Source organism: Chionomys nivalis, chromosome 6, assembly GCF_950005125.1.
Source record: "Chionomys nivalis chromosome 6, mChiNiv1.1, whole genome shotgun sequence".
Lineage (NCBI taxonomy): Eukaryota > Metazoa > Chordata > Mammalia > Rodentia > Cricetidae > Chionomys > Chionomys nivalis.
The window spans coordinates 35,235,839-35,263,777 of record NC_080091.1 but is presented as its reverse complement, the minus strand read 5'-3'; the positions used below and the strand labels follow the sequence as shown (position 1 = coordinate 35,263,777).

General features: G+C 43.4%; 1 protein-coding gene across 2 annotated transcripts in view; it reads right to left on the bottom strand.

The window, feature by feature from the left end:
• Nudcd3 (NudC domain containing 3) overlaps positions 1 to 27,939 on the bottom strand; it is a 98,098-nt gene that overhangs the window by 35,433 nt on the left and 34,726 nt on the right. For both annotated transcript variants that reach the window (XM_057771933.1, XM_057771932.1), the window contains exon 3: positions 2,528 to 2,660. In XM_057771933.1, the coding sequence (XP_057627916.1) occupies positions 2,528 to 2,660 (133 nt within the window). The remainder of the gene's footprint in view (positions 1 to 2,527; positions 2,661 to 27,939) is intronic.

The window sequence follows — 27,939 nt, the reverse complement described above, 5'->3', positions numbered from 1 at the left end:
ACCTGCACTCACATGTACATACCCATACACAAATACACAAAGATATACATAATTTAAAATTAAATTAAAAACTTTAGAAGAATTTATTGAGTTTATTTTGCATATGGGGTATATATTCATGAATATGCATATATGTACATGCCCATGTATATAGGCATGCAAGTGTGTATGTGTGTCCATCCCAGTGGCTGGTGTTGGATATCTTCCTCTACTTCATTCACCACCTTATGTTTTATGACAGGTCTCTTATTGAACCTGGAGCTTGTTGATTCAGTAATGCTAGCTAACTGGTAAGTCCTCAAGATCCTTCTGTGTCTGTCACTCCAGCACTGGAATGACAGGCACACAACAAGGGATCCGAACTCGGCAAGCACTTTAAGTGAGGTACCTGGCCAGCCCTTACGTTTGTTTGCAATGCACTGGCACTCCTACCACAAAGCAAGATGGGAGTCAACACCTGACCCCAAGGAGATGTTTGGCAAGCAACTTGGGAAAGACAGCACCTGCCCTGAACCACCCAAAACAGACAAGGTAAACTGAACCTGATGGTCTGTTACTATGTAGGGTTGGGTTCTAGCCAGGCTGTCCCCACCGTCCTCTGGAAAATCATATATAACTTGACTTCCACATTACATGTTCTACACAACCCCACCTTCCATGAAGTCAGAAATTTATAAAGTAAAAGGTAAGACTCAAAGCTAAGGTTAGAGATAGATATATCTGAACCAACACATAATTTTGCCCTTTTATTTATTCAGCAATTCATCCACTCAGACATGTATCTAGAAGCTCCATTTGGGTGTAACCAGGGAGCCAACACATAGTAATTTAGTAATTCCTCTCAGCCTTAATTTCTCATCTATGAAGCACAGAACTGCTTTGCATACTTAAGCTGCTTTTGAAGATTAAAATAAGGAAAGTTTCTGACATGTCAAACTTTATTACAATGTTAATTAAAATTCTGTAATATCCTATTTGGATTTGTTACCTAAAATTATTTTAAGTGAATCCTGACTATTTATAACAATCTATAATAATGTTATTTCTGTTATCATTTCCTAAATAAACATCTCTCTCCCTCTCAAACGTAAGTTTCAGAAATCCACTAAACTGGTAATGTAACCGTTATACATACCTGATACAGCTCCTGCCCCATGGAAGAACCACAGGACACAAGCCAAGACATTCATTTAGTCACCGTAGCCGAGAGTTGCACACGTGCGTGTGGTGTGTGTGGCAATGTCCATCCATTCCCATGGAGGCCATGGGAAAGGGCAGGTGTCCTACTCTATCACTCTTTGCCGTATTTCCTAGAAACAGGGCCTCTCACTAAACGAAGGGGTAAACTGGTGGCCCAGCAAGTTCCAGCAATCCTCCTGTATCCACCCTCCACCGTGTTAGGAATCTGTAGCCCCACCAATCTTTTTTATAGACTTGCACTCAGGTATCCAAGCTTGCATAGCAAGTGCAAGATCTTACCCAGTGAGTGATCTCCCCACCCCTAGATTTCTTTGCTTTCCCTCAGGACTGCTGGAACTGCAATGAGTATCACGTATGCCCTGACACAATTTTTTTTGGAGGGGGGTGCTACGGGAGTTATGTGTCTGAAGAAAAGAACTAGCTTTGTTTGTCAACATGGGCAGAAAATGTATACATCATAGAAGTTGTGCAAGAGGAAGTAGGACTATCTTTCCATCGGCACCTGAGGCAAGCCTGGTCAATGAGTTTGAACACTGAGAAGTACATCGGGTAACACCAAATCAATGGACCTCACAGAAACGGGATATCCTCTGGTGATCTCTAGCCAGCAAAGAGGCTTGTAGACAGGAGAGCTTGGTCTCACGCATGTCTATGTGAAACCAGCACCGCTAGGAGTCAAGAAAATGTTCACAGAAGGAAGAAATGCCTGTCCTTTCTTCCTGTGTTGGCATCTCACTGTCTCAAGCAGTTTCAGTGTCAAGAATGCCCACACAAATTCACATTCTTCTCTCTTCCCCTGACCAAAGATAAACTTCACGTATTTATTTACCTCCAAGGTACACAAGGAAGCTTTGCTGCCCCATTCTGTGGAGCACTGGGCTGCAGGACAGTAACCAGACAAGACAGTCGCTGTGGCAAAGCACCTCAGTCCACACTGTGAGGTCAGCTAACTCAAGTTTTCTTAGGGAGGCTGAAGGCAGACGCTGTCAAGGTAATGTTTGAATCTGCTCTTGAAAACCAAGAGGCCAGTTGTCACCAAGAAGTCCTGAGAATGCCCATGTCATTGTTAAGGAGCTAAGACTTCAAACATGAAGGCTTTTCTCCAGATTATGGCTCCTCAGACTAAGAACAGGGCTCGCTCTTACCAGGAAAACTGGAAGACCAAGTTAAAAAAAAAAAGGCCCATAAGCAAGGATAGCAAAGGCAACCACCTCCTGGGACACAAGGTCTCATACCCCAAAAGCAATCCTAACTCTCTTACAGTCAGGCCAGCTCCCTCCCTGCAGTGCAGACTGGCTGCAGTGGAGCCCCTGCCCCGGTCTCTTACCTGCTTCCCCTTCACCACATGCTTGGGCACTGGCACCCTGACCTCCAGGTCAGTGTAGTCTTGCGACCAGGTATAGTTCTCACGGATGGCACCATTGTAACTGTCCGGATTTTTCTGGAACTGTTCTTGAATCCTGAGAAAGAACAAGAACTGTGAGATACAGCTGAACAAATCAAAGCAGACAAGTTCCAATTCCGCTTCAAATGTGTTACTCCTATGTCCCAGGGAGGGAGCAACACAAATCTTTAAAAAAAAAAAAAAAATCAGCCGGGCGATGGTGGCGCACGCCTTTAATCCCAGCACTCGGGAGGCAGAGGCAGGCAGATCTCTGTGAGTTCGAGACCAGCCTGGTCTACAGAGCTAGTTCCAGGACAGGCTCCAAAGCCACAGAGAAACCCTGTCTCGAAAAAAACAAACAAACAAACAAACAAAAAAAAAATCAGTAAAGGTCCCTCTTTGGGGCATTTCCTTTGTGACGCTCCTATGTGGTCTCCCAGGAAATCACAGCTCTGCTTGCTGCCAGTTCCGAACCAGGCCTGTTAAGCAGGCAGCCATCTTGGTTAAGAAAATCCCTAGCTCATGAGCATTAGATGTGATGATGAACTGTGGGGGAAAAACTTTTCAAAAAGGCAAAAAAAAAAAAAAAAAAAAACAACTCCATCCTGCAGCTGCCTGACTTCAATCCTAACTCAACACTAAGCCTCTCTTTCCTCCTAGTAAGTAAATCAAAGCCAAAAGGACTGCATTTAACTGTGCACACCATTAGTAAGAGGTAAGCAATCCAATTAATGAGATGGCCTAAAAAACCTAGTCAACCAAATTCTATTACATACCTCCACGACAAACCTGGCACAGGCACAAACCGGTCCAGCCAGGAAGCAGATGTTGAAGACAAAATATAAAATCTGTCACAAAATTTACTTGTTAACCATATAAATGTCTTTTTTTTTTTTTTTTTTTTTTTTGGTGCGCCACCACCGCCCGGCCAATGTCTTTTAAAGATGGATTTAGACTCAAGTCCACTAAATGAGTTGAGGATCTAATTCACAGACAAGTCTTTGCTGACAAACTGGGGCCGGCAGGGGTGCCGCACACTATGAGCATGCCTGCTGCTCCACTCGTTCAGAAAGACAAAGCTGCAAGTGCCTTCATTGTCTTGATAGAGAAACAAGGCCAGAGTTGGGGGAGAAGTGATTTTAAAAACTACATATTTTTCGGCCGGGCGGTGGTGGCGCACGCCTTTAATCCCAGCACTCGGGAGGCAGAGACAGGCGGATCTCTGTGAGTTCGAGACCAGCCTGGTCTACAAGAGCTAGTTCCAGGACAGACTCCAAAACCACAGAGAAACCCTGTCTCGAAAAACCAAAAAAAAAAAAAAACTACATATTTTTCCTCACTCATTTTAAAATAAGAACGTTTTTACCCACTGTATGTGTGCCTTGTCTCCATGTATTCAAGAGACACGGCCTCCAACATAGCCTCAATTCTCAGGCCGGGTAACTGGAAGCTGCTGTGGGAAGATGCATGTCCTCTCAAATGATATCCTTGAGTCTTAAGCCTGAGGCTTCAAAAGTGGTTCAGTTATAATCAAGTCATCAAGGTGGGCATCACTGTTCTTAAAAGGAAGACTCCAGACAGACTTATCCAGGAAAGAGATGTAAAGGAAGCATTAGGAACAGAGATTGGAATGGTGGGACAAGAATTGTGGGCCTATACCCAAAGCTAGGGGACAGAAGGACCCTTGCCTACAGCCTTCAAGGGTGAGAGCCAAACCACGCCTGATCTCAAATTTCAGTCACAGAATTGTCAGAATCAATGCCTGATATTTAAGTCATCAAGACATAGTACTTTGATGTGGCAACACAACCAGAGTGGCTGAGGAACAGCTTCAGAGATGATACTCAAAACTCCAGCACTTAATACTGTGAAGATCAGGCACTGACCATTCAGCATGGGCACACACTTGAAACTGTCCAAGGGGAAGCACTGTGCAGCACAGAGAAAACACAAGTCACACCTGGTTCGATGACTTGACAAAACAGAGCAAGATGAAGGCACCAAAACAAAGAAAATGTATATAACAGGCCCAGTATTTTCAAAGACTAGTGGTATAGAAAAAGCTTTTAACACAACAACAAAGGGGGAAAAAAAACTAAAGGGGGGAAAAAAAGATATACAATGTCTATCTATGGTATGGTCTCAACGTCCAGGAAGAGGAAATGAAATACATGCATAAGCAGGTTTGATTCTTATGGTAGGAGGGAGTCTGACCTTTTCGTTTCCTTTGGTAATATTCAAATTCCTGACAATATGCAAACATTTTAACAACCAACAGAAAAGGTATTTTAATAATCATGGACAGAATGAACATGTGGCCAGGACCCAGGGCCATCCCAGGGCCAGTGCAGATGCCTCAGCCCTGCCCCAAAATGAGCTGGCTACAGGAACAGTAAGAGGTACTGCCCAGGCACCAAGCTTCTACAGGGCCTCCACATGCCTCATCCCCAGAGACAGTATTGGGTTTCCACGGGCATGAGCGCACATGAATATGAGGTGGTATCTCTGGGAAAAAATAAAAACAAGAATACCAGAGTAACAGTAGCTAACTCTACAGCTGCTAAGTAGGAAAAGAGATCCCTCTCCACTGAGAGTCCTATCCATGTTATGATGTAAAAATAGACAAAACTATGAAAAACAAGGCCTAAAGAGATAGGTCAGTGACGAAGAGCACTTATTGCTCTTGCAGAGCAACTGGTACCCACATGGTGGCTCATAACCATCTGTGACTCCAAATTCCAGGGGATCCAACTTGTTGTTCTGACCTACATACACAAAGGCAAAACACTAGTACACATACCAAAAAAAAAAGTCTTTTAAAAAAAAGAGTATGAAAACATAAATAAAAAGCCATTCCACATAAAATTAAAACCAAAATGGCCCTATTACTTGACAGAGATCTGGAAATAAGCACAAAGACTTCTCAAAAGGTAGAAGAGCCCAACATATCAGAACTTCATGCAAACATCAGTATGACATGTGGGCTCACTTCTTCAGGGAGATAAGCTGCCAGTCTCAGCCTGACCCCACATCAAGCCCCGAAAAGCTCTGTATTCCCATTAGGTGCTCTCTCTTTGTTGTCTGGTACCTCTGGTCTATCTTCCCACTATGACCTTCCAACACAGACTCTGGATCCCATTGCATGGGCCTCACAGCCTCCATCTACAGTAGGCAGGAAAAGTGTCCCTCAACGGCCCTACCAAGTAGCTGATTGCTTTTTTTAGCACTCTGAATCCACATTCTCTTTAAATAAAGTTGATTATTTTCAGCCAACAGTATGTAAAAATATGTGTCCCTGTCAAGTGCAGGTGGCTCTGGGCCCCACCCAGCAAATCTAAGGCCACCCCTGCAGCTGTAGGCTTGGGGAGGCAGGAGGCGGGGGAAGGGAGATGAGCACCAGAGCTTCAGCATCAGGGTAGGAGTGAGACAGTGAGTCAGCAGCCAGGTCTCGCTGCAGCTCCCACTCTGTTCCTGATGAGCAAGGGAAGAAGGCTCTTGACAAAGTAAAAGAAAACACAGCACAGGCCCCACATTCCATTGAGTACTATGGGCCACAAGTTCTAAGTCTCCTTGAAGATCCAGCAGTTTTGATTGCTAAAGCCTTCCCAGCAGGCCCAGGCACCACAAAGTGGGGCGAGCCGGAAAACCAGAACCACCTACAATAAGTGAGCGTGGCTAGTATTGTCACCAGGAACAAACTACATCTCAGAGAATAAGAACAAGACTTATGTAGTCTTTCCAGTCTGAAGCCCTGTCACGCAAAACCATGGACCTCTCTGCTTCTGCTTGATGTTTATGTTTGTTTGTTTGTTTTGCCTGTTTTGGGGGGTTTGGGTTTCTTTTTTTTTGAGACAGGGTTTCTCTGTGTAACAGTTCTGGCTGGCTGTCCTGGAACTTGCCCTGTAGACCAGGCTGTCCACAAACTCACAGAGATCTGCTGCCTCTGCCTCCCAAGTGCTGGGATTAAAAGTGTGTGCCAACACCCTAACTAGCAATGTGGGTAATGCAACAAACCCACAGCATCCATGTATCACACTATCAGACAGTAAACTCGGAATTACAATAAATAAAATCAGCTTCTCAGGACAATTTTCACTCAAATTTACTCACACAACAGCTCTTCATATGCTCACTGGCCACTCATAGCCTTTATGAAATTCCAGCTGCATCTTTGCTGCTTTTGTTTGCCACTTCCTTGTTTTATACATCTATATAAATTTTGATAAGAATTCACTGATGGCCGGGCAGTGGTGGCACACGCCTTTAATCCCAGCACTGGGGAGGCAGAGGCAGGCGGATCTCTGTGAGTTCGAGGCCAGCCTGGTCTACAAGAGCTAGTTCCAGGACAGGAACCAAAAGCTACAAAGAAACCCTGTCTCAAAAATCCAAAAAAAAAAAAAAAAAAAAAAGAATTCACTGATGGCTTCACCATTTATAAAACATCTTTTCCTAGTTTGTAAGTTGCATTCATATTATAAAATGTGTAAACACAACTCTTCAATTTAAATAATCAAATACATCAATCTTTCCTTTCACACCAACTCTTCTAGCCTCAAAACTCCTTTCCTCCTCAAGGACTAAAGAAATATCAATCCATTTTTATATGTGTGTTTGTGTGTATGTGTGTATTTTTATGTGTATATGGGTGTGCATGCATGTGAAACCTGTTTTGCCAGAAGAGTCTCAATTTTAATTTTGTTTTTGAAGAATCAGCATTAGGCTGGCAAAATGGCACAGCGGATGAAGCACTGGCCATGCAGACATGAGGGTCTAAGTTGCACACATCTGCAGTTCCTGTGCGTCTGTGGTTATAGTTGGAGAGGGAACAGGAGAATTCTCAAACACTCAAGGGATCCTAGCCTAGCGTATGTAATTAGTAGTAAACAACAAGAGACAACTGAGGTTGTCCTCTGACCTCTACATATGTGCCCCTGTATTTACACACACTCATGACCATGCATGCACTAATAAAACCACACATACACATTGTTTAAAAATCAGCTTCTGCCTTTTCTGACTTTACTGACCTGTGGTGTACCATCTTTAGTCTGGCTGAGCCCATTTTAAGCTAGTTTTCAAAGAATGCCCCACTACATGAGCCTACATGAATAAATAAATAAATAAATAAATAAATAAATAAATAAATAAATAAATAGACAGACTGATCGATCGGTCAATCAAGCAGCGTGTGTGCGGTCACTCGTGCTCATTAATAATTCATAAGATTTACATTTCGTTTGGTTTTTAATTTTGGTTTTTTTTTTTTTTTTTTTCCCTCTGTGTAGCTTTGGTGCCTGTCCTGGAACTCGCTCTGTAGATCAGGCTGGCCTTGAAGTCACAGAGATCCTCCTGCCTCTGCCTCCTGAGTGTTGGGATTAAAGGTATGTGCCACCACTATCCAGTCTTACATGAAATTTTAGAAAATATATTTCATAACATACATCAGTCAGCCAATCAATACACAAAATTAATATTCACTACAAAAGTATTTAAATTAACAAAAAATAAAAGCTTGTATTGTAACATTTTTAAATTATGTTAATTTAACAAGGGAAAGGTATTTTTTTTAGATACATATATTCTTTAAGCATTAGATGATCTACTCCCCTAAACACTCACTCTGAGTTATATGAGCACATCAGTTTCTAGTTCAACCTTTTTTTCCTAAGCAAGCAAAATCAGAAACATTCTGACTAGATTTTCTACTTCAGTTCCCTCAAAAAAAGAAAAAAAAGTCCCAAATGAGAAATGACTAAGCCTAGCCACCATCATTATTCAAGACTATGAACTCCCCATGTCAATTTCTCAGAAATAGCCTCAGAAGGGGTGAGCTCAGTAACTCAGCCAGTAGAGGTGTTGGCTTATGAGCCTGATGACCCGAGTCCAATCCTGGGAACCTACATAAGGGTGGAAAGAAGGAACTGTCTCCAAAATTGTCTTTGACATCCCTACGGACCCCTCCCCCACATATCACTCACACACACACACACCACAAACGAACTCTTTAAGCTTGTCAAATGTGGCTGGAGAGACGGTTCTCAGCAGTTAAGAACACATTGCTGCCCTTACAGATAACCTGGGTTTGATTCTCACCACTCACATGGTAGCTCACACTGTTTGTAACTCCAGTCCAAGGAATCCAGTGCCCTCTTCTGGACTCCAAGGGCATCAGGCACACGGGTGATGTACAGACATATAAACAGGCAAAACAGTCACACTTATAACTTAAATTTTAAACGAGAAAACACAAAAGGTTCGGTATCTGCAGTCCACCTCTAGCCAGGAGAAAGGACCTACAATGGGGGTCCAAGCACCTTCAATAACACCCCCAACCTCCATCCCACCATACTTCTCCCACCAGAATATGTATGGCCCATTCCCAAAGTCTCCACCATAAACAACACTTTTCCAAAGAGGCACCAATGTTACAGTGGGTACCAACCTCCCGCAGTTGTGAATTCTTCCCTCAAAACATAACTGTTGGGTTTCACTACTTTCAAATTATCCCTGCCCAGTCTTAATCCAGACCTCAGCCTCGGTGTAAAAACATTAGGGCAAGAAGACTAAAGTCTTCAGACACTGCTCGAGGATATAAATGTATACTCCAGAATGCTTTTGTATATAACACCTATCCAGTGGAACAGCCACAGTCAGATGGTGTGAAAATGTCACACAGAACTTCAGTTCCTGCTACGCCATGTTAGGGAAAGGAAACACCAGAGGCCATGTAATGGTCAGTGGAGAGAGATAAACAGTAACTACACGCAGTATACCAAAGTCCCAGAGCATGAAAGAACACATGAGCAAGTGACCACAGGCCTAAGCAGAAGAGGCAAGAAAGTGGGGCTCATATCTACAGCAAATATGAAAGAGAAGACACAGGATCCCATTGGCCAGCAACCTACTCTGCAAAGGCACTATGTGCAATATGACAGTAAGCATGCCTATGTCCTTGATGGCCCATATACAGGGCCTAAGATAAAGCAGAAGCAATGGGCCTTGTGAATGCCTATTCCTTGGTTTCTCAATATTGTTCCCTAATAAAAATGAAATTTTAGGATTAAAACACAGAAACCATGGATGAGTCCAGAACATTTACATTTTGTGCCAGAGACTTAAAAAAAATGCTAGAAATAAGAGAGTACTGGGAGGGGAGTGGGGACTGTAGGACAATGGTCTGTGCCCTGCCACTTATATTTTAATAAAATGCTGATTGGCCAGTAGCCAAGCAGAAAGTATAAATGAGGCAACCAGGCAGGAAGTAGAGGCAAGGCAATAAGAACAGGAGAATTCTGGGAAGAGGAAAGGCTCAGTCTGCAGTCTTCAGCCAGACACAGAGCAAGCAAGATAAGAAAGCCTCGCTGATAAAAGGTGCCAAGCCACATGGCTAACATGGGTAACAATAATGGGTTAATGTAAATTATAAGAGTTAGTAAGAAGCCTGAGCTACTAGGCCAACCAGTTCATGATTAACATAGACCTCTGTGTGTTTCTTTGGGTGGGACTGAATGGCTGCATGACCAGGCAGGACAGAAACCTTGGTCAACAGGAGGGGGCTGGAGAGATGGCTTAACCTTTTAAAAGCACTGGCCAACCTTTCAGGAGACCTGGATTCAATTCCCAACACCCACATGGCAGTTCACAACTGTCCATAACTCAAGTTCCAGTGGAATCTGACACCTTCATATAAAGACAATATGTACTGGCAAAACACCAATGCATATAAATCATTTTTTTTTGGGGGGGGGGTTTTCGAGACAGGGTTTCTCTGTGGTTTTGGAGCCTGTCCTGGAACTCCCTTTGTAGACCAGGCTGGCCTCGAACTCACAGAGATCCGCCTGCCTCTGCCTCCCGAGTACTGGGATTAAAGGCGTGCGCCACCAACGCCCGGCATATATAAATCAATTTTTAAAATAAGTTTTAAACAAGAGAAATAGAGAGAGTATAGGGATGTCATGTCAAAAGAGCAACAGGAGCTCAACTGAGAGCCTACAAGAGCCATAGCTGGAACAGGGTGGACAGGAAAGCAGATAATAGTACTGAATAAAAATGCAAAGAAGGGAATAAACACAAGTCATGCAGACAGAAATAGCTGAATAAAATAAATGAAAGGGGAAAGAACCTTATACTGAATCACAAAGGCAGGAGGAAATGGGAGGAGTGAAAAATAACAATTAGCGTATCAGAATAACAATGCTAAGAGCTGGTGGGGATACAAAGAGCCTTAAGAAAACAGTAGATGTGTAATATTTAAATATCTGTCCCAATATATTTACTAGACACTGGTTGGTTTTAGCATGTCCCAAAGTCCTTGTAACACCTCTTTCCTCTTAGGAGGCTGAGTAATTCATGACTGTGTTGTAAAGGGACAGGTGGAGTGGCTCTAATGAACTCAGAACAGAAAGAAACTTACTGCCCGATGCAGTTAAAATAAAAAATAAAAGTCAGGCCCTCTTCCCTTTTCTTTCTAAATCGCAGCCCTGTCTAATCACAGGAAAGCACTAAACCTGAGTCAGGAAAACCTTACAACACAGCTGACCTTCTCAATATTGCCACAAACTGAAGGAGATGAGGCACAACGCCTAAGTGTGAGGTAAAGTAGATCCTGGCCCCACCCAATCCTGCAATAAAAAAGATGGCTAACTAGTAGGAAAACCAGAAGGATCCAAATATGGCTGTACTGTATTTAGTAATACTGTGTAGATGGTACCTGGTTTTGACAAATGTATCCTAACATTCAGGAAGGAGAAGGAAGTGATGTGGGAGTGTCATATATCAATCTGTTGATTTCATTGGTTAAGTAATAAAGAAACTGCTTGGCCCTCATAGGTTAAAACATAGGTGGGTGGAGTAAACAGAACAGAATGCTGGGAGGAAGAGGAAGTGAGCTCTGACTCGACAGCTCTGCTCCCCTCTCCCCGGCAGACACGATGAAGCTCCAACCCAGGATGGACGTAGGCTAGAATCTTCCCGGTAAGCACACCTTGGGGTGCTACACAAATGAATAGAAATGGGCCAAGCAGTGTTTAAAAGAATACAATACATGTGTTGTTATTTCGGGGCATAAGCTGGCCAGGCGACCATGAGCTAGGGCGGCAGGAACACAGCCCACAGCTCCCACTACAAGGAAGTTCAAGTCTATAGCCAGAACCATTCAGGTTGTGTGGGTGGTTCACACAAGGCTCAGAACCTGAACTTCAAGCTGCTATATGAGCAAAGGCCTCAGTTTCCTCAAAGTCTCAATTTTCTCATCTTTAAAATGAGGCCAACAATGACCCCAAATTCATAAGTAGTAATGTTTTGAAGATTTTGTCATGAGGAGTCCCTTTTCACCAGCACCATGTTATGTAAGACACCATTACTAATATTCTTACTTAATGTGGACTGTCAATACTACTGCATTAATGGCTTTTCTATTATGACAAAGCACCATGACCAAGGCAACTTATATAAGTAAGGTTTTCGCCGGGCGGTGGTGGTGCACGCCTTTAATCCCAGCACTCGGGAGGCAGAGGCAGGCGAATCTCTGTGAGTTCGAGACCAGCCTGGTCTACAAGAGCTAGTTCCAGGACAGGCTCCAAAACCACAGAGAAACCCTGTCTCGAAAAAACCAAAAAAAAAAAAAAAAAAAAAAAAAAAAAAGGAAGAAGAAGAAGTAAGGTTTTCTTGTTTGTTTGCTTGTTTGTGGCTTTTTTTGAGACGTAGTTTCTCTGTGTAACAGCCCTGGCTGTCCTGGAACTAGAACTGTAGTTGGCCTCAAACTCACATAGATCCACCTGCCTCTATATCCTGAGTGTAGGGATTAAAGGAATATGCCACCACCTCCCAGCCTGAAAAGGGGGTTTTTATTTGGGTTTACGGTTCCATAGAATAAGAAATCACCACCATCACAGTGGGGAAGCATAGAAGCAGGATAGCTCAGAGCTTACATCTTGAGCTAAAAGCAGTAAACACAGACAGGAACTGGAAATGGCACAAGGCTTCTGAAACCTCAAAGTCCATCCCCAGTGACATATTTTCCTCAGCAAGGCCACACCTCCTAATCCTATTCAAACAGGGCCACAAACTAGGGACCAAGTTTTCAAATGCCCAAGACTATGAAGGCATCTGTCACCAGACAAAACTGAACCAGCACTCAGAACTTTATCACAAAGTGAGGAGAAGGTATTGCAAAGTTAGAATACGGACTGACATCATTTGATTGTTTTAAAAGGTCAAGCCAGACACAGGGGCACATGTCCACATCTTGGAGGCTAAGGAAGGAGAACTGTGAGCTTAACATCCAGCCCAAACTACATATTTAGACAGTCTCAAAGAAGGTCAGCTGGTCTACTGAATCAGTGAGGTTCAGTGAAAGACCCTGCCTCGAAAAAGGAAGGCCTCTGATGTTGACCTCTGACCTTCACATGCAGATACATACAAACCTGTACCCCACACACAAAGAAATAGGACTTCTGAGTGGCAGAACTGCCCAAGTCCTAAAACATGGCATTCATACCATCAAAGATACTCAAACTGAATACTCTAGCCCAGAGGTGCTCAGCCTTCCGAAATCTGTGATCCTTTAATACAGATTCTCATGTTGTGGTGACCCCCATCCATGAAATGATTTCACTGCTACTTTATAACTTAATTTTGCTACTGTTATGAATCATAATGTAAATATCTGTGTTTTCTAAGGCTCTTAGGCGACCCCTCTGAAAGGGCCAGTCAAGCCCCTCCCAACAACACACTGGTTGAAAACCACTGCACCGAAAAGTTATGCTATGGGTGATTTCTTGTGTGAACATCACAGAGCATGATAGAGTGTTCCTCCACCTACCATGCCCTCACCACCCTCCTTACCCCCTATGCTATCTGTTGTGATACTCAACCTTATCACCAGCCCAGAAACCTAACGGCCAGCCAACCACGAAATAAAACCTCTGAAACATAAAATAAATCTACCTCTCTTTTAATTTTCTCAGGTATCTGTCAAGTGGCAGTGCTGACTAATACAAACATGTGCTGTGCTATGAAGGAGAAATGTACCCCAGTTGGTGCTAACTGGGGAAGATGTGGAAACTTAGGAGGAAGTGTGTCACTGAGGGTGGGCTTTGAGAAGGCCTATGGCTTTGCCCAGATCCTATTTGCTCTCTCTCAGCTTCCTGTGTGCTAAGAGATGTGATCTCTCAGCTTCCTGCTCCTGTGTCTAGGTCTTCCCTTCATGATGAATTCTAACCCTCTGGAACTGTAAGACAAATAAACTTTCTCTAAGGTGCTTTTTTGGTCATTGTTTTTATCACAGCAACAGAAAAAATAATTTATATATCCACTTAGTTATACAAATCAATATGGTAACAACCACACACCTGTGCTTAATGATAGAGCTCACTGCTCCCAGGACACCAATCTATACCAGAGACAACTGCAATAGGAAGTGTGTGTGTACCTAAACATAGAAAAGGAAAAGGAAAAGTTAAAAAAAAAATCCAAAGCAAAACAACAGAACATCTGTACAGGCACTGGCCCTGATTAGCGTTCCTAGGCCTAGCAGCTGCTGAGGACAAGTCAAGGAGCGGTGAGCGAATAAGAAGGTCGAGAGCACTGCACTTCGTTACAAACAAGATATACTAAATTTTAAAAAAAATTATTCAACTACAAGCTCAATGTACCTTCCTTTCTTTATCAATGTTTACATATTGATATTTCTGTAATAATAATTTGGTTAAACACAAAACTGTAATACAAAGACATCTCTTTCTTTATATCTTTATATAAAAGATGGCTGAGATGGCTCAGCAGGTAAAGGCACCTGCCACTAAGCTAAGCTGAACCTAAGACAGAACCTGAGTTCAATCCCTGGACATAAATGTGAAAGCTGAGAGCGGATTCCCATAAATTGTCCCCTCCATTAATCTAGTACTTGGGAGGCAGAGTGGCAGTGAGATCTCTGTGAATTCCAGGCCAACCAGAAACCAGAGCTACAGAATAAGACCCAGTCTTTAAAACAAAAACAAAACAAAAAGGCTGAGCAGTGGTGGTGCACGCCTTGGGAGGCAGAGGCAGTGAGATTTCTGTGAGTTCAAAGCCAGCCTGATCTACAAAGGAGTTCCAGGATAACCAAGGCTACACAGAGAAACCCTGTCTCACCAAACAAAACAAAAAACAAAATATTTCAAAAGGGAGTTTGTTTCTTCTACATGATACAGACAGTAAAGGGCTTTTCGAATAGGACTCCATTTACTCAAAAACTAAGTCACCAACAATTGACAAATGGAACCTAATAAAGTAAAAAAAAACAAAAAAAACAAAAGCTAAACATCAACAACAAAAAAACTTCTGTATAGCAAAGAATCAACTGAGTATAGAGGAAGCCCAAGAGTGGGAGAGAGCCTCTGTCAGCTTTATATCTGATAGAGGAGTAATATCCAATATATAAAAAAACTATAAAGAATCAAAAAAAAAACAAAAAACTCCAACCAAAAAATTGGCTAAGAAATATCTTTGCAAGTGTTCACCGTCCTTAGCAATTAGATAAGTGTAGGCTAGTGCTACTCTGAGGCGTCACCTCTCCGCTGTCAGGATGGCTAGGATCAGCAAACAGGTAACAACAAATGCTGCAAGAATGCGGGGGGGGGGGGACCCCTCACTCGCTGGTGCTGGATTACAGACAGTGTGGGAGTCAGCAAGCAGAGCTCTCCAAAGCTCCAGCAGATCTATCGTATGACCCTGGCACGTAACTCAAGAACACAAAGTCGTCCTATAGCAATGGCTTTCAACCCCCTTTTAAAAGTTGCTTATTAGATATCCTGTGTATCAAATATTTACAATATGACTCATAACAATAGCAAAATTACAATTATGAAGTAGCAACTAAATACTTTTATGGCTGTGGGTCACCACAACATAAAGAACTGTCTAAAAGGGTCGCAGCTTTAAGAATTTCAGGTTCTCAACCTAAAGGATGAGAAGATTTAGTAAGGTATAGAATCTATAGTGATATCTTGCTTTGTCCACCATGTTATTGTTGCTTTATTCCTATTAGATGTGTAATAGAATCAGATTAGATGTCCTCAACTGATGAAGGGATAATGAAAATGTGGCACACGTACACAATGAATTCTAATCAGTAAAGAAAATGAAACCGCCAAGCGGTAGTAGCACACACCTTTAATCCCAGCACTCAGAAGGTAGAGGCAAATGGGAGGAGGGAAGGAGGAAGTGAGGGAAGGAGGGAAAGAGGAAGGAAGGAGGATGGAGGATGGGGGAGAGGAAGGGAGGGGAGGGGGGAAGGAAGAAGGGAAGGAGGAAGGGAGGGATGAAAGGGAGGGAGGGAAGGAGGAGGGAGGGAAGGAGGAGGGATGAAAGGGAGGGAGGGAAGGAGGAGGGAGGGAAGGGGGAAGGAGAGAAAGGGAGGGAAGGAGGGAAGGAAAAGGGAAGGAAGGGGAAAGAGGGAAGGAGAAAGGGAGGGAAGGAAAGAGGGAGGAGGGAGAAGAGAGGGGAGGGAAATGAAACCATAAATATGCAAGAAAATGGGTGGAAGTAGAAAGTATTACACTAACTGAGATAACCAGACCCTGAAAGACAAACATCAACATGAATGCTAGTTCCAAATCTTTAAATTTGAGTTTACAGCCTGGAATAACCATAGAAGCCGGGAAAGTAGACGGGGACCATGGGTATGAGGGACAGGGGATAGTAGGACATAGGTGCTATGAAGGATGAAAGAGGAAAAGGGGGGATGGGGAGAGTAATACAGAGGGAGAGGAAGGGAGGAGAAATAAATAACAATAAAGATGTTTAAAAATACCATAAAGAAACATTATTTTATAAGCTTCAAAATACATATGTGTACACTAGCACTTTAAATGGAGTTACACCACACAGGGTGATAATGCTCCCCCAGGAGTCATACACTACCCCCCCCCAAAATGTGCCAGGCAAAAGATACATCTCTTTGAGTTATTGGGGGGGGGTCCAAGAGACCCCCTCCAAACAATATTACCATTGCCCTTGATTGCCTTCTAGAACTTGAAAGACCCTATTGTTAAAGATAACAGATACTTCAGACACAGAACTTGGAGGAATCAAATCAGTACTAACTAACCTGAAAGCATCCTCCCCGCGGACTAGGTCTCATTGTATCAGAAGATGCTAATATGTAAGCTGCCAGGAAAGAGAAGCAATCAATAGTTCTACCCAGCTGTAGAGCCTGTAAACCACAATGACTGTTCCTGCCAGACAGCCTCAATGGTGCAATGGCATTTATTTGGGGATGGGAGGGGTGTAACCAAGGCCTGCTCATAGAAGGGAATTCATGCCCAGTGCTATAAACCTAGTCAACTTCCTGTGGCTAGAGAGATCATAGACTCTAGAGAACTTACTGTCATTTTCCAAAATCAGCTTAACTACTCTAAATACTTATCCTCACTCATATCCATAGTGTGCTCTCTCTCTTACTGAAATATTTCTTTTTGCAGCACATGGAGGCCACTACAGAGATCCATAACTATTCAAAATGCAGAAAATAAGTGGCCATGGGGTGCCCAGCCTCAAGTGATACATCTACAATATAACTCCTACACCTAAGGCTCAGGCAACATTAAGGAAGAGAGGCAAAGAGATTTTAAGGACCAGAACCAGGCAGGATACCTGCTGCAAGACAGTCTTCTAGACTTGACAGGGAAGCTACACCCATGAAATCTCAACAATATGACTGCCTAAACAAGACCTGCATAATTACAGCACCAGATGTTATCCTAACATGGAGGGGAGAAATTTCAGAGGAGCCCACTCTTAGATGAAGAACTACAGGCAGGCAATGGTTGCTGAGGGAAGGATCATCAGCTCTGTAAGCAGTCTTTGCACAGGCTGCACCGTCTTCTTCCTTTGCTCCAGCATAGCCCACATTTCTGCTCACTATCAGACTTCCAAACATGCCTTATAGTTTCTGCCTATTCGATTCCTCTACAACATGCTAGGCCCTCATTCTCCACCACCATCACACCCACTACCTGGTCTGCTTTGGCTGACTCTCCTGCTGTCTCCCAAGCTCTAAAGAACAGGGTATTATATCACAAACAACCTAAACCACTACAACAGCCTCCCGCCATATATACCTTCTACCTTCCCTACCCTATCCTCTCTGACAGCTGCTTGTAACCTTTATAGCAAACCAGAACACAGCACTGGTTGCCCCACCTTCTGAAGAAAACTCCAAATTAGCATGTACGAGGATCTTCAAGAGTAAAAGGACATATAAAAGGCACCCACCCTCAAGCCTCAACTTTACTCATTCCCTTCCCCACCAGTAAAGAAAGGTTAACATTCTTTACCATTGTTGATTTTCACAGGCTACGCTTTCAGACTCAGTTCCTGCCCCTTCTCAACCTCCAGCATTATCTCTTGTTAAATAAAGTCCCTGCGGCTTTTTATGGAGAAACCTCAAGACTGTTTCTTGGAGGGGAGGGGAGGCTCCTGCATGAATGCCCATAGGTGGCACTGTGGCAACTGAGCAGATCCACACCACATGGACAGACGCACAGCTGGACAGACTCACAGCATGGACGGACAGTAGGCACAGCGGCTCTGACCTGAAGCCTTGTGAAGTCATGTGCTCCCTAATAAGAAAGTGAAAAACCAAAGAAGTGGTTTTTACAAGTCAGAGTGAAGGTAAGTGACATCTTAGAATTTCAGATGAAAGGAATGGCAGTAGCATTTAGTGCTTACGGGCACAAGCTTGAGTCAAAACCCCAGTCCTGCCACTTGCAGCAGTCTGACCTTGTGACATTTACCCCTGCTCTCTAAGCCTAGGTGTGCTCATCAGTAAAGTCGGAGAAAACAACAAACATTTGCTCTACAGAAATAGCACAGAGCTCACGTGCACCTAACGGCCTGCACATTTTCCTGAGATCTATACCAGCCCAATCACTACCAAATGACACAAGAGACTAGACTACTCAATCTAAGCAGATGCTCTGACACAGCCTGGGACCTCTATTGTTCTTAGCAATATAATATCACAGCTTCGTGGGGACAAAAGGGCATTTTCTGCAAACATTGTGGAGTTTTGATCAGAGAGCTGCTGTTGGTAGCTCAACTTGGGAAGAATTGGTCACCTCAAAGAGCAATCAGCACAACTCCTGGAGACAAGGCATCACAGGAGCACTCAAGTCCGCTACTCTAAAGTGTGGCAAACAGTACTTTTCCATTCATTAGTTACAGGCTGCCAGAAAATTTTAGCACTGAGCAGAATGAAGACAGGCTGGAGAAACAGTCCTACTATTTATAAAGACCCAAGTTAGCCAATTTGGTCGTCTTTTGCATATAAATGAGATAAGATCCTCCAGCAACCTATACCACAGAACTGGAATGCTGGTGGGAAAGCTCAGACCACAGGGTCCTTCCAACACCTACCTGGGCTGTAGCTGCACTTTGTCTTGTTGATTTACACTTAACTAATGTCAAGGTACCTGGACAGATTGTCAAACATTGTGAGCCTAACAGTCAATTGTGACTGCATCCCTAAAAACAGCACTTCAGAGGAGGAGGATCATTGATGAACAGATTGTTGATAGATATACAAATTAGTAGTACCTGTACTATCACAACCTTTTCAGCCAGCAGGACTACTCCATCAGACATAATCATACAGCCAGGCAAGGGTTATGCATACCTTTAATCTCAGTACTCAGGAGGCAGAGACAGGTTGGAGCTTTTGGGTTCAAAGTCAGCCTGATCTACAAAGCAAGTGCCTTGACAGCCAGGTCTACACAGAGAAACCCTGTTTCAAAAAACCAAAACAAACAAACAAACAAATCATACAATTCAACTAAAAATCAAGTAAGGAAATAAACAATGTTTTAGAAACCCAGCCTAAATTCTGGCAATATTTATCATGTTAACTTGAGAAGTCTTTGTAGTGAATTACATGGAGTCTTTCAATAAATAGCCAGCAATGAAGCAAATGTCAGAAAGTCAGCTTTGACAAGAGAGTATTTACTTATGCTGCTAAGAAAAAGCAATTAGTTCTTGGCTTAGAAAGAGCCTTTAACAAGCAGACAGTTTGCTGAAGGGCTATTTCACTCCCTGAGTACAGAGCTGTTGTCAGTGGATCTGCAAGTCCATCTGTTAATTCTCCACATGAGATGATAGTCCAGGCAAGTTCAACAGCCATGACCTTAACCTGCCAAAGCCAAAACCTCCAGAGAAAGACATTAACAGGTTTCTTTAAATGGTGGGGCTGGTGCTTTCTCTAGAGTTCCCATACATATGCATCTGCTACGACTTTAATACCTCTCCAAAAGTCAGAGGCACTGAATAACCAGTGTGATGGCCATTAAGGCTCCTCACTAATAAATGACATCAAAGCTCTTATGAAATGTGTCTCTCCCAGTGTGAAGCCCAACTGCCCTCTGTGGTAACAGTTTTTCCTCTCCAAAGAGGCATCAGTGAGGTGCCATCTTGGATGCAGGAACTAGCCCTCACTAAATGCCCAATTTAGTGAGATCTTGATCTTCCAGCTTCCAAAATGGTAAGAAATCACCCACTCTCTGGTAACCACAGCAGCCACTGATCTTAGATAATACCAAGGTCACAGAGAAAACTGCTGATATTTGACATAAATGTTAAGAACTAAGGAAGAGGTACAAACCAACCTTCAATAAAGGAAACCTTGGCCTTGGCAATAAGACCCATGAGACTCACTGGACCCTAAGCCATCTCATCTTCAAAAACAAACAAACAAACAAAAAGGATCCCAGAGCCTAAAGAAAAGCCCAAAGAGAACCCAAGTTTAGTTCCAAGCACTCACACTAGGTGATCCAACTCCCTCTTCTGGCCTCCAGGAGCGCCTGCATTCATGTGCATAAACCCACATGCAGATACATACACAAAATTTAAAAGTGAGAATCTAAAAGTGGAGTGGGGAAAGAGGGAGACAGAGAGGGCATCTACTTATGCTGCTCATCCTGCTCTCCTGCCTTGTCCCTGCTCTCCTGCCACAAGGAGACTACAAAGTCTTTGTCTGAATCTAGCAGATACATAGACAGGCCTCCCTCAGGATGCACTTGACTTCCTAACACTCACCACAAGCTGGGTGGCCTGCAGTCTCTTCTACTGGCTTAGTAGGCTTTTCTTGTTCTCTACACTGTTCTCCTGCCTGTCAGTCCCAATTTCAGGAGCCTAGTTAGAGGAAGAAGGTAGAAGCTAGTGTTAATTCCTAGTTTGCAGCACACTATAACAGCAATAAGGCCTGTCAGGGTCTGGAGCTGCTTTCCATCAATCTATAAAGTCACTCTTGAGGACTGGTGACTGCCTACCCCAGAGAAGGAATGAATAAGCAAAGGCTCTCCACAGGGCCCTGAATATTTTCAAAGGTACTAGAGAAAAGAGTGAGTGTGATGTCATAGGTAACAAGGTCTTTTCCCAATGCTGCTGGCACTAGTAAGCCCCTAGGCTTCCTTGATGCTAGAAACAGTCAAACCATAGTAGACATTACCATCAGGGAGAAGGTACATCCCACTGACATTGAGAACTAGCTTCACTTTAAGATGTGGCCATACCCTGAGTCCCCATCTATTTCAGCCCGGCCATACAGACAGACTCTCCATAACCCACACAATACATCTGAGGCCCTGCTTATGCCTACGTAGATAAACCAGAGGCATGGTCTACATGGTCTACTTGCCACTTCTATTCTACCATCCTCATGCCAAATAATGGACAGAAAAGTAATTGGTAGGTTTTTCTCTTCAAAAATAAGCTCACTTTGTTCAGAATATCAAGAAATCACAATGATGTCATGGCTCAGGTCTGCGCTTGGGCGGGGGTAGAATGGTAGGGCGCTTCACAGAGAAGAGAGGTCAGAACCGACAATCTCCTGCAGACCTTCAGGGGGTGAGGAAGATTAAGATGGAGGACTAAAGCTGGAAATGGAGTCGGACTGTAGCAAAACTGTGTGGCTGCAGACTCTAAAGTAGATGTACCCCAAGAGAGGAGTACGATAAAAAGAAAGAGCAAGGCTGATTAGACACATGACTCCCCAACACCCACGTGCAAGGGCGGGAGGAAGTCAAGGCTAAGGAAGAGGGTGAAAGCCACCACTGGGAGGAAGAGAACTGAGGGCACACAAGCCAAGCACACACGCTGGCAGGCAGCTGACAGCATCAAATATGGAAGAACTAGGAAAGACCACTGGGGACTGAGGAGGTGGCTCAGTTCATGAAGACTTGCCATACAAATATGAGAACCTGAGTTCAAATCCCTGACACTTATTGGCCAGCCAATCTGATCAAATTTGTAATCGTAATGTTAAATGACAAACTTGTCTCAAAACATAAAGTGGAGGGCACCTGACAGTGATCAGAGGCCTCAATATGCACATGTTGTACTTGCCTGATAAGGAAAATAATTTGAAGGTTTATTTTTTTTTAAAAAGGGGGGGGGCATAGCTTGTGAGAGAATCATCCTTTTAACTTAAAAAAAGACACACAAACAGCTGACATTCACACAAGAATAAGAGACAGGACCGTGCAGAACTGAGGTTGTAAAAGGGAGGTATAGGCAAAGGAAAGGTGATTAATGAATATGAAGGGAACACGGACAGGAGAAGGCACAGGAGAAGGGAGACTGATCATACAAAGATACCAAAGACAAAGAGATAGGAAAGGGAATATTTAAAAAGTCAGAGAAAATAAATGAGTGCATTGGGTCTAAGTCTTCCATGCTTACCCAAGTATGGCCCCTTTTAGGGAACACTGCTGCCATAACTGATATCCACATATCAAAGAGATGGACTCCAAGACACATCCTGAACCACATGCTAAATCAATTCAATGTATCGCAGACCTAAGTAGAAATTGATCTATAAAATTTCTCATAGAAAATATTTTAAAAAGTATTTGTGCTAAGTAAAGATTAGACACAACACCAAAAACTGCAATTTATAGAAGAAGAAACTGCCTTTCTAGACACCATCAAAAGTCTATCTGGGGCTGGGCAGGATGGTGCACACCTCTAATCCCAGCACTTGGGAGGCAGAGGTGGAAAGATCTCTGTGAGTTTGTGGCCAGCTTTGTCTAACACAGTGAGTTCCAGGATAGCCAGAGCTGTTGTTACACAGAGAAACCCGATCTTGAAAATCAAACCAAACAAACAAAATAAAAATAAAATAAAAAGGGCCGGGCAGTGGTGGCACACAACTTTAATCCCAGCACTCGGGAGGCAGAGGCAGGAGGATCTCTTTGAGTTTGAGGCCAGCCTGATCTACAAAGCTAGTTCAAGGACAGGCTCCAAAGCTACAGAGAAACCCTGTCTCAAAAAAAAAAAAAAAAAAAAAAAAAAAAAAAAAAAAAAAAAAAAAAAGGCTTTTTGGGGCCAGAGTTTGGCTCAGAGGTTAAGAACACCAGCTGATCTCCCAGAGGACCCAGGTTTGATTTGCATCACCCACTGGCAACTCACAACCATCTGTGAGTCCAGTTCCACGGTATCTGACTTCCTCTTCTGACCTCCATAGATGCCAAGCATGCACTTGGTGAACAGACATACATGTAGGCTAAAGACCTGTGCACATAAAATAAAGAACAAAGTCCTCTATTTTCTAAAGGCAATGTTGTGGCTAGGGAGATGGTACAGGTCTCACATGTGCAAGGTCTTAGGTTTAATTCCCAGCTCCTCCATCCCTAAATAGAAAAGCAACTTTAAGAGATAAAGACAGTTCAAAGACTGAAAAAATATCTGCAAATTACATATCTTATAAAGCATACAAATCTAGGAATACAGAGAACTCTCAAAACTTAGTAAGAAAATGAACAATTCAATTTTTAAAAATAGACGAGAGATCTGAACACTTCACCAAAGAAGGCATAAAGAACGGCATCATCATTGCTTATTAAGGAAATGCAACTTCAAACCACAATGACATGCCTATGAGAAGGTCTAAAATTAAAAAAAAAAAAATGAACATCAAGCGCTGATTAGGACGAGGAGCCACTGAAACCTGACACAGCAGTGGACAGTGGCAAGGGCAGCACAACGCAGCAACTGCCAAGGGACAGACCCTTTACACCTAGACTGGAATAAAGTGTGTGTCCCATTGAAACTAACAGACAAAGATTCCTGGCAGTTTTATTTCTAACGGCCAAGCAAACAACCCTGTGTGATCAAACTTTTGCCACTTTGGACAAAGACTTGAGAAAAACAATTGAAAAGGAGGAGATATTTATGTTGGCATCTGGTTGCAGAGGATGCAGTTCACTGTTGGCAGTCTGTATTGGTTTTGGCATGCGGCGAAAACAAATAGTTAAGGGGTAATGGTAAGGCATAGTTATTCACCTCATGGCGGCCAAGAAGCAAGAGCGTATCAGAAAAGGACCCTGATATCCCCACAAGCATTCCCAGGACTCACTTCCTCCAGTGAGTGTAGCTTCTGCACTATAGATGGTATGCAAACTGGGAACTGTCCTGGAGACTTAAAAACACACACTTACACAGACAGACAAAGACACGGGGACACAGGTCATCCCTGAAACAAGAGTGCCAAGAATGCACCCTTTACTGGGCTGAAAGGCAGCTTATATAGGGCTCTGGCCATGCCCCAACCCTTGGGATCTTTCAGCTGCAAACCCACCAGCCTGCCACCAGGGTCATGTGCTCAGAGTAGCTGCAGGCTGCTCAGAGCAGAGGAAAACAGTTGTTTACAAGGAAATTCAGAGTCTGGTGGCCAGAGTCTGGTGGTCCGCAGTCCCCAACCTATCCCCCTTTTCTATATAATTATGGGCGTGGCACAAATATGATAATAAGTTGGAAAATGCCCTAGCAAACATAGTCACTGTCCCAAAGTCTCTCTCAGCCAGGACAGCTCCACCAGGCTGGGCACCGACTAGGCCAGAGCAAAGCACCTCCACTGCTGCTGGGAGATGTGCTTGCCACTAGCGCCACAAACTCCTAGGTGAAAACTGCAGAGCCAGGAATCACAGCCGCCTCTGGACCTCTCCGTATGCACTCACAGCACTCGACTGGATCCCTCACAAAACTCTGCTCCAGCTGCCACCTCTCTGCTTTCAGGGACTCCAGGAAGCAGGCCCGTGCTCAGGAATCACAGAAGGGACCCTTGCTCACTGCATGCACTGCTGCATGCACTCCTGCAAGTCCCTTGTCAGGCCCACAATGGCAGGCAGGCTCCCAGGCCCCACTTAAACAATCATTTAGGGAATTTGGACATCACTCTCTCTCTCCAGACTACTTCCTGCTGCTTGGGGGAGCTGTATCTTTGGGGGTATTCACAGCAACATTTCAGGGGGTCTTGGTGAATCAAACCATGTTGGCCTTGAATGATTCCACAGGCTCTCATCTTCTATGGAAAGAAAAGCAGAACCCCTTTTCAAAAGCAACATATCCTTAGACCCATATTTTAAAGTCAAGATACCTTTCTTAGCAGTTTCCAGAATCAATGTCTTTCTCCAGTCAACCAACCAAAAGACAACACAATAATATACATAATCCAAATTCTCTGTGCATATTCCATCTTTTCATGGCTTATAATTTGACTGTCTATACTCTGTCTCTTTTTTTTTTTAATATTTATTTATTTATTATGTATACAATATTCTATCTGTATGTAAGCTTGCAGGTCAGAAGAGGGCATCAGATGGTTGTGAGCCACCATGTGGTTGCTGGGAATTGAACTCGGGACCTTTGAAAGAGCAGGCAATGCTCTTAACCTCTGAGCCATCTCTCCAGCCCCTATACTCTGTCTCTTTAAAGACTTACTCAAACACATATAACACACACACAGACATCTTTAATTCACCCTCACCATTCCCGAGGGTGATCTCTCTGAGGGCCTCCACTTGTAAAACTACACCGGTTCTGTTCCACACTCTACTTGATATGGGAAATACGCTGAAAATTTAAAAACACACAAATACAGACGGACGGGGCCATGGGGACATCCTTGAGACAAGAATGCCAAGAATGCCCCCACCATCAGTCTCTTACTCGCTTGCTTGCTGGCCAGTCTACTGAGGGTGATCTCCCAACGTCTCCCCAATTCCCAATCTCACTGGGGCCTCTACCTGTAGCGCCTGCATGATGAGCAAACTGGGAACTGGCCTGGAGACTTAAAAACACATGCACACACAGACAGACAGAGACATGGGGACACGGGTCATCCTTGATACAACAGTGCCAAGAATGCCCACTTTATTGTGCTCAAGGGAAGCTTATATAGGGCTCTGGCCATGCCCCCACTCTCGGCATCTTTTAGCTGCAGACCCACCAGCCTGCTATCAGGGCCTCATGCTCAGAGCAGCTGCAAGCTGCTCAGAGCAGAGGAAAACAACTTGTTTACAGAAAATTCAGAGTCTGGTGGTTCGCAGTCTCCAGCAAGTGAGGCCCCATCTTCCAGTTCCACCACCTACCGCAAACTATTCACATTGCCAGTCCATCAACAGATTTTGGACAAAACCCTCATTGAAACATACTGACAGACATACCCACAAATGTGCTTCACTAATTCTCGAGGTGGCTTTCAATCCAACCAAGTTTACAATCAAAATTACCCATCATAAGAAAAAGACCATTAGCCGGGCGGTAGTGGCACACACCTTTAATCCTAGCACTCAGGAGGCAAAGGCAGGTTGATCTCTCAAATTCGAGGCCAGCCTGGTCTGCAGAGCTAATTCCAAGACAGTTAGAGCTGTTACATAGAGAAACTCTGTCTTGAAAGGAAAAGAAAAAAAATAACTGAATTAAAAATAATAAGATAAAGCCAGGTGGTGGTGGTACAGGCCTTTAATTCTAGCACTTGGGAGACAGAGGCAGGCAGATCTCTGAGTTTGAGGCCAGTCTGGTCTACAATGTGAGTTCCAAGGTAGCTAAGGCTCTTACATAGAGAAACCCTGTCTCTAAAAATAATAATAATAATAATAATAATAATAACAATAATAATAATAGAGAAAAGATTAATCATCACAAACCTAAATACCTATTGGTAGATTATTGGGGGAAAGAAGATAGAAAAAAATAAATGAATTATTTTTATCTTATGTGCATTTTTTGCCAGCACGTAAGTTATGTGTAGCACAGGTATGCCTGATAGATAACTTCGGAGTTCAGAAAAGGATGTTGAATCCCCAGGAACTAGAGTTACAGAAGGTTGTGAGCCACCAAGTGGGTGTGGGAAACAAATCCAGGTCTTTTACAAGAAGAGCAAGTGCTCGTAACTACTGGGCCATCTCTCCAACCTCTTACTATTTTTGAAAAATGTTTATGGGACTAGGGGAGGAGAAGGTTTCAATATACAAATGAGAATCCTGTTTTAGCCTCTCAAACTGAATTTATGGTCCTCCTGCTTCAGCCTCTCAAGTTCTAGGATTACAAGCATGTACCAGCACAACTGCTATAAATAATTATTTTTTTAAAAAATATTTATTTATTTATTTATTTATTTATTATGTATACGATGTTCTGTCTGTGTGTACGCCTAAAGGCCAGAGCCACCATGTGGTCGCTGGGAATTGAACTCAGGACCTTTGGAAGAGCAGCAGGCAATACTCAATCAATGAGCCATCTCTTCAGCCCCAATTATTATTTTTAAATGAATCCTATATGATTCCACCCATATAGTTCTAGAAAACATAAACTAGGCTTCATGAGAGAGAACAGATCAACAGCAGCCCCACGGTAAGGTCAGGCCTGAGGCTTGCCACAAATGGAATATCAAAAAACATCATGGGCATGTTCCAGAAACACAACTCACCAAGTCACATGCTAAAGGCATGCAGCTTAGTATATAAGAAAACAGCCAGGTGTGGGGACACATCTGTAACTCTAGCCCTCGGGAAGTGAGAGCAGAAGAGCAGGCACTCAAGGCTCTCTTCAGACACTAACAAACTGAGGAGTCAGACTGGGCTATTTCAGACCACATCTGAGAGAGAAGGAGAACAGAGTTGACATGAGGGAGAAGAGCTCAGCTGAAAGTGGACAAAAGGAGTGGACAGGAAGAGGAAAGGAAGCCATGGTGTTATCTTTGCTAGTAGATAAGAGCTAGCCTGAAATAAAGAACAAACACTACGTACCTTTGGCATAATCATATCAAAAGCATCAAAGTGTACTGAGAGAGAGAAAGGTTCAAAGAAAAGTTATCACTAATAAGGGCAACAATGCTAACCTGTGCTATGGTCCAGAAGTAAATAAGAACCAGGGTCAAGACAGCCTTCACAGGACAGGGTTAAGAAGCACTTTGAGCAAAGAGGAAGAGCTCCCTGACTCAAGTAAACCGCAAGATCAGAATATACAGAGGGAGAATGCACAGCATTTTACGGGGACAACAGACTGCTCCAGGTCAGGCCAGCTCCACAGAAGTTCTTCCT